Below are 10,014 nucleotides of genomic sequence, written 5' to 3'. Positions count from 1 at the left end.
TTATACTAATACTCATTTGTTCATTGCTGAATTTTGCATCAAAAGTCTAAGCAAACATGCTGCGAAATTGATGATAATCTATCAGCACAGTTTCTGAAACCTCTTAATCAAACAGTACTTGCATGTGATCATTACAGGACAAATTGTATGGGGGATTTTGTGGTCCATCCATTATTTGGATTTCAAAAGCTACTTTAAAAACTCAACCTAAAATTTGTCACTGCACATATCAGGCCTAGCTCTGATGGTGTTCAACAATTATAAGCTAAAATCCAGATAGTATTCAACTCTACTTGTGGCCATGGCATAAAGGTATATTCTAATTATATATGTTCATATGGTTTCCCCTCTAAATCATCAGGACTACGACCATTTGAAGGAGGAAGTTTCCTCCTCCCTGAAGCTTCATGTGCAACATTACATGTAATTCCATTTTTTTATCCCCTTCTTGAAGTTTTTATTATGTTGATAACCAAATGGCTGCATTATAATTACCACGAAAGTTTACAATCAGTTCCCCAGTTGAAACGCGGTGACGCTATTAGGGGTTTGGTTTTTTCTTAAGGGATAAGGCTCGTTACGTTCCTAACTAAGTACCTTTTTTTTTTCTTGTTAATAAATTTTCTCGTCTTATCGAGGTTTATTGAAGATAAAAAGAATTTGTGTATAGCCAGTGTTCCAATTTGGATAAGCAGAGATCATTTGCATCACATGCTTCAAGAATCCAAGTTCATGCATCAACACATGTATGTCTACCAGAAAGCAAAATTTTCCATTATATTTCCTGTCAGGCCCCTTCTGAATATTTCTTCAAACGTAAGTTAGTTGACTGCCTGTATCCTGAAAGCTTAGTTTCAGAAAGCCCTGGACGGCAACCAGGCCCCCCCATGATTCATAGTAACTATATGAACAAGTTGAACGCATATATTTCCCAAAACAAGAACAAATAGTACTCTTGGCCTGTTTGTTTAAATATTTTTAACTATCCTATTCATACTATTTCCAAAATACAAGTTTGTTTCTCTATTATGAAAGTACTATCATATTTTCTTCAATTACTTTTAAACCCCTTAAGTTTATTAATTTAACTAAACACTCCCAAAAAAATAGTTTAAAAATTGATAAAAACACCCCTACCAACCCACATTTGCCAGATTCCAACCACCACCGTTGGAAGGTAGCCGAAATCTGGTATAATGGCAAACTACTGACCGAATATGATCAGTAGTGCACCGATCTATCATTTTTTGGCCAGATCCACGGTTAAATATCTGGTCGTTGACAACCAGATCGTTGGCCGTAGCTGGCTGTCATTGACGACCAAACATGGCCAGATCTAGCCTTTTTTTACCAGATCCACCGTGGATCTGGTTGGAAAATGCCATCTTGGCACACGACCGGCTGGATCTGGTTGGTTGTGCACCAATACGACGACTTCGGCTACCCTCTGGCGGTGGTGGTCGACTATCAGAATTTAATAGATGGGTGGGTGGGGGTGCTTTTATAATTTTTAATAATTTAATTACAAGGATGTTTAGTTATTTAACAAGCCTAGAGAGTGTTCTTGTTAATTTTTAAATTCTCTCTCGTTATTCCCATCCAACTCTAAAAATATCAAAAATATTATCCAAAATACTAAAGTCTAAAACAGACGCACCCATTGATATTCTGATATCAGAAATTCATATTTTACCTGATAACTAGTACTTTCCTTTCTCTGGTTAATAAAAGTCTCCTAGATTAACTTCTTGTAAAGAATAAAACTTAGATTCCATTCTTTAGGTCCAATCCTTTGCATGACTGTGATTGATTGGAGACTTTTTACAGAAAGTTCTTCCCTTGTTACTTTTTCTATTTAGTTTTAGTTGAAGTACTTGAATATTTACAAGGTTTAAATCTTGGAGAGGTTTTAAATCAGTGAAATCTGTCAATTTAGCAGTCAATTTTCAGAGAAAGCAAGTTAAGGCCCACATAATCTACTACAAAAGATTTTCTTTTTCTCTCTGTACAAGGCAAACTTTCCATGGATTATGGAGTCTCAGCAATTATGCATTCCAGACTTCTGATTACAGGTCCATTTTTCTCTTGGTTGATACTCAAATCTAGAACACTTTTTCCTTTCAAATCTGATCCACCGTTTGCACAAAAAGTCTTGGGACCATGGCCGGTCCTATTGGAAACAATAAATCTTAAAAGAGATCTTAGTCATGAGAGCATTTAAGTTTCCATGATCTTCCAAGTTCGAGTCCCTATGACTGTTAATAAAGATGATTATTGGAGCTTGTACATAACTGATAGTTCTAAAGTCTCGAAAGAATAGTCAAGATGCATGCAAACTGGCTCGAATACCCTGATCATCAAAGAAAAAAGAAAGAAAGTTATATTAACGTTTTGAGTTATTCACTTCAGAGTAAGATCCATAATTATATAGTACAAATTTCAATGAAAACTTATCAAACATGACCCACAGAAGTGAAGACTTCTTACCATGACAAATAAAAAAAAGGCTTGTTTCCATGCGAAAAGCTGCTTTAATTCATGTTATGTTGAAGGAAAGATAACTTTCATTTGTACTTGTACTCATGGTGAATCCTAACAAACAGTGACAAGAGAGAAGTCGAAATCAACTTTGTACTCAAGAAATCTTTTGGTAAAATAAAAAAGATGGTCATGTTTTTGAGATACCAATCATAGCCTCTCCTTTTTCCAATCTCACATCAGAACTTCAAGGTTAAGATTCTGACTGCCCTTTATCAACTTTTTGTTTCCTTTCATGGGTTTAGTCTTAATTTGTATGTATACCCTGAATCATAACACAATCTTTAAAGATTTTCATAAAAACTAACTTGTGATGCTCAATTCAGAGATGAATCGTGAATCGTTTGAAGCGGTTGATATATTTGTTTCACCTAAAACTTCTTTGTTCGAAGATCCGGAATTAATTAACGTATCCTTAAAAGAGAAGCCACATTGCAAGCATCCACTCACCATCCTTGGCATAATAAATGAGACAGCTTCATCGCACAATCTTGATCAAGCAACTCACAGAACACAAGAACATTAAACATGTGGTGCTATCCCACCATCAAGTGATTCAAGTCCACTTCATTTAATGGAAAATCACTACACTGCAAAGTCATTTTCAAACTCAACAATTTAACATGGGAATACCTTTCACTCATCTTTTGATTAATCAAAATATCTTCATTTTATAAAACTTTCAGAAATTTTACTAGATAGAATCATAAAAATGACTTTGGTAAAACTTTGAATAATAACAAACCATGTTGTTACAGTCTGAATAGACTTGTTTTCCTGGCATTTTCCTACTGGACAACTTCAAAACCACGCGGTTTGTGGAACAAAACCGCTTGTAAAACCTCTTAAAACTACATATTTTCTGGAAAAAATACAGTCCCAAAAACCACTTAACAGTTGCATGTTCCCAACAGTTCAAAGATTGTCCGGTTTGATGTTGACTGCTCTCTATTTATTCCCCTCAAACCTTGCCCTTCTTCTTCTACATTTCCTCAAACAAACTACTTTCAAGGTTTATTTTCTTGCAACACTTTTTTCTCTTTCTTTCATAAAACTACTTTCAAAAGAATAAAAACTATATGCTTTGTGGTCATCATTACTTACAGTACTACTGCTATACACAATGCTGAAGTGTGTGCTCAAATGCTTTGTGCAGGAAGGAAAAAAAATGGCTCTTTTGGGGACTCTTTTGGTGGGGTTTCTCTCATTGGTCTCTTCTGTTCAGGCTTCTTATGGTGGTTGGATCAATGCTCATGCCACTTTCTATGGAGGAGGTGATGCTTCTGGAACAATGGGTATGTGAAGTTAACAGAATTGTAATTTTACTTCACAAATATAGTGAATAGTAATAATAATAACACTCTTAGTGACTATATTTTTGGTGTTTTTTGTAGGTGGGGCTTGTGGATATGGGAATTTGTACAGTCAAGGCTATGGAACAAACACTGCAGCCCTCAGCACCGCATTGTTCAACAATGGTTTAAGCTGTGGAGCCTGCTATCAGCTCATGTGTGTTAATGACCCTCAATGGTGCCTTCCTGGCTCCATTACTGTCACTGCCACTAACTTCTGCCCTCCTGGTGGCTGGTGTGACCCTCCAAACCATCACTTTGATCTCTCTCAGCCCATCTTCCAACACATTGCTCAATATCGAGCCGGAGTTGTTCCTGTACTTTACAGAAGGTAATAGAATCACTTTCTGCCAGTAAGATTAATGCTACACATACAAAGTCGGCATTCCAACCTGTGTAGTAGATCAACTGCCACATGAATTGGAAACATTATTGCTGCGAATTAAGGCTAAATCTGGGGATTGGATTTGATTTTTTTTGCAGGGTGAGATGCAAGAGAAGTGGAGGGATTAGGTTTACAATAAACGGTCATTCATATTTCAATTTGGTTCTTATAACAAATGTTGGAGGAGCTGGTGATGTGCATGCAGTGTCAATAAAAGGTTCAAAGACTAGATGGCAACCAATGTCAAGAAACTGGGGCCAAAATTGGCAGAGTAATTCCTACCTTAATGGACAAAGCCTCTCCTTTGTTGTAACTACAAGTGATGGTCGCAGTCTGGTGTCTTACAATGTTGCCCCTGCTGGCTGGTCCTTTGGCCAGACATATACTGGATGGCAGTATCGGTACTAGACATCATATCCCTCTCAGCTAAAGCTAAATTAAGCAACCCTTTTAGTGTGTTTAATTAAGTGATTAACTAGTTCTATATAGAAAGAGAGTATATGAGTAAATATATGGGGTCAGGACCAATTCAGATATGGCCCTTTCTTGTTTTAATATGATTCTGAGATTCTGCAGCAGTTCATGGCAGGCTTTGGATTAATGAAAAGCCCTGAGGCCTCGATAACTGCTAGAAAGAAACAGAAGTGCTTTTATTGCCCTTTTGTTGCCAATACATAAACTGTGCTTTTAAGAAGTGCTTTTGTAAGGTAGCACTGGAATAAGCTACTGCTAAATATGATCATGTTTGCATCTGAGTTTTTCTTAATTTAAATGTAAAAGGAAATCTTGCCGATTATTATCTATCTCGTTTTACTCAGTTATTATATGCTTGCCAAGCTATTACTCATCTTTCCAACGCTTGGATCATGGTCTAATGAATCCTCGGACTATAATCTAGAATGTAATAAGAAATTGTAACATTTCGCTCTAGAAACCATAGTTGTCAAATCGCGTATCGTATCGTGTATCGAAAACCTAATTTTTGAATGGTGTATCGCATATAGTAAGATACGACTTTTTAAAAAAAAATTAAAAAAATTAAAAATTAATATCATCCCCAAGATTAATTAACGAATTTTGTGATATTATTGGCTTTCAATTATGGTATTACATAATCAAAATTAATCGCAAAATGAAGAATCTATATCATTTACTTTTAACTATTCATATCATTTCCAAGATCAATGTCAATATCAATATCTCTACTTGTGTTACTATTATCATGCAAAATGGCAACATATCTTCCTCTTCACTTTCTCCATGCAAAATAGGTGAATTTGGGTAGGTTTTAGTGAAATCGCTTCGGATCCGACTTGATCTATTTTAACTCGACTCTAATTTTTTGGGGGGGCCTTTCAGCCCAAATTAATAAAGTCGTATCAATTTGTATCGATATTTTTAAATATACGAATTGTATCGTAGGATACATATCAACGTATCGAAAAGCTTAGGATACACTCTCTGATACGTATCGTTGACAACCCGTATCAAATCGTATCGTAGCATACGTATCGCGTATCATAGGATACTAATAACCATGCTAGAAACCACTATTGGACGACCTGATGGTAAAAGAGCAAATGGATCTAACATGCGTTCTTGAGTTCGAGCTCCCCTAAAGGCCTAAACACTAATAGGGGTGGCTACTAAGGGAATTTATAAAGTCATTCACTTTAGAGCCCCAGGAGATTAATTGAGGAATGCACAAACTAACCTGAACACTCACGATGAAAAAAAAAAAAAAAAATTACGCTCCGATAATGTAACATAAATCTTGCCAATTGTTATCTATCTCTTTTTACTCAGTTATTTATATCATTGTCAAGCTATTCACAGTAACATTATCCATCTTTCCAACATGGTCGTTCACTTCATAGCCTGAGAGAATTAGTTGAGGTGCGCACAAACTAACCTGAATACTCCCGGTGACAAAAAAAAAATTACGCTCAGATAATGTAACATAAATCTTGCCAATTGTTATCCATCTCTTTTTACTCAGTTATTTATATAATTGTCAAGCTATTCACAGTAACATTATTCATATTTCCAACCCTTGAATCATGACAGAATGAATCCTCATATTATAACCCAGAAAATAATAAGAAATAATAACATTATCCTCCATACTGTGACATAACCCTAATTTTAAATGTCATTTTCTAAGTTGGTATCATTGGCATTAAAGCCATCATCTCAAGATTTCATTCATTAACAAGTTTCTTTCAAATCAAAGCTTAACCACATGGGCACCAAACCAAGTTTTTAGCAAAACTGAAAATCATGTCATAACTCTTTTAACTTTATAAGACTGAAAATACACAACAAGAAGTGGTTGCAGTTGCACCATCAACAAGCTTTCTGGGCCCTTTCTTCTGCAGGCATTGAGCCCCAACTCTCAAACACCAGCGCAGGATATGTAGGTCCTTTGCCTTTAATGGTGAGGAAGAAAAACTAAAATCTGCCCAACAAATTACTTGCTTCAAATTAATTGTTTGTGTGAGACAGCTGGTTGGCTAAGTGACACTGGAGAAAATTCTGTTATCTAATCTACTGATATGGCCAATGTTGATGGGTCCATACATAGTTTCTTCATTAATTTTGATGCCCACATGAGGAAGAGGGTCACATTGATAGATCTAGATGGATTTTCATTAGCTATGGACTGTCATGCATTACTATTTAGAAAATTTTTCTTCCGTTTCTCTGCTATTGTTGATGGCTTTTTAGATTCTTTACAAGTTAGGCCTTCAAGATTTCAATTGATCAACTTTTTTGTTATTACAATCTTGTAGGTATATAATAGTTATTTGAATTTTGTTTTGTAGTCAATTTTTTCATTAATGGCCATTATGTTGATGTGATGCCACACTGATAACTGTTGGCAAGGGCAGTGCCAGCAGTGGTACCATTCTTTCACCATGAACTTGTCATATAGAGTTTAACCAGGAAAATTTGGTTGGTTTTAAACTCAGGCAAGCATAGATTTGCCCTTATCAGGGGCGAGTAAGGATATTGGGTAGAATCAAAATTTATGGATAGAATCGGAACTAGAATCTATCCAAAATTAATACTGTATGAGTAGGTTTTGATTCTATTTTTTTTTTAATTGACACTATATAGATAGGTTCCAATTTCATTTTTTTGGAACTGACACTGTCCAATTCTGTGTAAGAAACAAAACTGGAATCGAAACCTGAAAAAAAAAACTTGCAGCGGGTACCTAACTTAGAACTTGCAACGAGTACCCTGTTTTGGAACTTGGGCTGAAATGAAATATCTGTGAAGAATGGGAGTTTGTTGTGATTTTACATATAAAAAAATTAAAATTAAAAAAGTTAAATTTTTACAATAACCTAATTAAATAAATATACAATTATACTTATTACATATAAACTACACCATATAAAAAATTTTAATTTGTTATAATATATTAATATTAAAGTTTTGATTAATTAACTGTATAAGTGGAATTATAACCAATTAAAAGTATTTTAATGTTATTAAAATAATTATTTTTAAATAAAATAATATATTTGATTGAATAATAATATAATATTTAGTTATTTACTTTAATTATCAAGTTCAAAGTATATATGTAGTAAATTAGTAATTAATTAATTATATAAAATAAATTGATAAATATTATTACATTACTAGTTAAATGATTACTTAATCAATTATAATATTATATTATAGTTAAATAATTACTTAATTAATTATAAATTTATAACATTACATTAGTAATTTAGTACATTACTTAATTAAATAATTAGAAATTTAATTAATTATAACATTACATTATAGATTTATAGTATAATTACTTAATTAATCCTAACATTCCATTATAAATATTAATACAATACTTAATTAAATGATTAAAATTTTAATTAATTATAATATTACATNGGGAGGAAGGATGCCTTCATTCGAGGAGCAGTGGAGAGATTTACTTCTATTTAGTTGATGTTTTTTCGGGCTTTCCTTCGGGTTTCATACGAGCCAAAAGTAGCCTTCCATAGGAAGGCATGAATGGTTTTGAGCAAACACATTTATATGCTTGTACAAATATCATGCTACATCAATTCTTTTTTTTTTATCATCCCACGTATTAGCACGATGTAATATATCACATCATTTGTATATTTATTTTTTGAAACTTATCATACAAATTAAAACTTTATTGAACAAGATAAACACACAATAACACTATTGAACGAAATAGGGAGTAATACAAAAACAAAATAAACAGTAAAGAAAAAAAGTAATACGCGCGATTTGCTCTGGTTCACTCAATATAGACTACGTCTAACATAGTCAATATTATTTTAATACTGTCTCACTTAGTAGCGGATCCAGGATTTTTGCTGAGAGGGAGCCTCTATGGCTTCGCCATTATTTGCCAAACAACTAGAGAAAACTTTAAAAAATCATCAAACCTTAATAAAAAAAATAATAATATAATATTAAGAACTTAAGAGAAAAGAATATGCAATAACACAATATTTTCCTACTAGTAATACGCGCGATTTGCTCTGGTTCACCCAATATAGACTACGTCTAACATAGTCAATATTATTTTAATACTGTCTCACTTAGTAGCGGATCTAGGATTTTTGCTGAGAGGGGACCTCTATGGCTTCGCCATTATTTGACAAACAACTAGAGAAAACTTTAAAAAATCATCAAACCTTAATAAAAAAAAAATAATACAATATTAAGAACTTAAGAGAAAAGAATATGCAATAACACAATATTTTTCTACTTGAATAAATCTATGAGAAACAAAATTTTGAGTAAATGTGTTAAAGTAAACCTTGAACAAAACATTCTTTTAATATTTTTATTTTTTGCTTTCAAAGATTATAATATAAATTTTTATGACTTTGACCATACATAACCTAATTAAGCTAAAGTCAACCAAAACTTCAATCAAATCAACGTTGCGTTGACTTTTAATATGAATTAATAAAAAAATAGGGAATTTTCTTGGTATAAACATAGATAGTAACTCAAATTTCTTTAATAATTTTGAGCAGCTGAACGATGTCGTTTGAAATATAGGAAAGTGGTGGGTGAAAGGTGAAAAATACACATATCTAAAATTAATAAAACTAAAAAACATAGCTAATTATGAAAACTTGAGTAGTGAAAATTTAATAATATCAGTTTTCAAAAGTTTTAAGAGCGAACAACATGAGAAAAAGAAAGAGAATGAGAGAGTAAAGAATTTTGGGGATAAAATCATAAAAATCAGGTGGAGCCATGGAGAAAAAAAGTGAAGAGAATTTTAAACTTTTAATATGATGTGGGTTTAAAATATATATATTAATAACAAGTTTTTTGTGGACCTAGATATATATATATATATATATAATACTTCTCATTTTTTTTTTTAAATCTGAGGGTGAACCTAGGTATATATATTAATTAACAATTTTTGGTGGCCTGTACATTAATATATTTTTTTTTAATCTGAGGGTAGGCCTAGGGCTAAATCCGTCCCTAGTCTCACCTCTCTTGTTTTAAAATGACATTTACTATCACTCATTACAAAAGAAAATTGTGTTTAACTATTAGGTTTAAGAGATTAAACCTAATTCGATTCCAATTCCTAAGTTTAAACTCAATAAAAGACCCGAATATTAAAGTAGTCAACAACTCCAACAACTACTGTCCATCTAAGTTTTTTCTAGGGCCATAGGTTGGCATCAACCCATATATATATATATATATATATAT

General features: G+C 33.0%; 1 protein-coding gene across 2 annotated transcripts; it reads left to right on the top strand.

The window, feature by feature from the left end:
* Window positions 1-3,446: 3,446 nt before the first annotated feature.
* Window positions 3,447-5,076, top strand: LOC116124669 (expansin-A5-like). 2 transcript variants are annotated; one of them, XM_031410393.1, is made up of 4 exons: window positions 3,447-3,467; window positions 3,695-3,833; window positions 3,933-4,221; window positions 4,374-5,076. In XM_031410393.1, exons 2-4 carry the CDS (start codon window positions 3,707-3,709, stop codon window positions 4,681-4,683), a joined length of 726 nt encoding a protein of 241 aa, XP_031266253.1. In that variant the 5' UTR covers window positions 3,447-3,467; window positions 3,695-3,706; the 3' UTR covers window positions 4,684-5,076. The 2 variants fall into 2 exon arrangements, with proteins under 2 accessions (XP_031266253.1, XP_031266252.1); XM_031410392.1 differs by lacking the exon at window positions 3,447-3,467 and adding an exon at window positions 3,477-3,550.
* Window positions 5,077-10,014: the final 4,938 nt, after the last annotated feature.

The sequence above is a fragment of the Pistacia vera genome, unplaced genomic scaffold, assembly GCF_008641045.1.
Source record: "Pistacia vera cultivar Batoury unplaced genomic scaffold, PisVer_v2 Contig1547, whole genome shotgun sequence".
Taxonomy (NCBI): Eukaryota; Viridiplantae; Streptophyta; class Magnoliopsida; order Sapindales; family Anacardiaceae; genus Pistacia; species Pistacia vera.
Note: the sequence above shows the minus strand (reverse complement) of the source record. Positions and strands in the feature narration are given on the sequence as shown.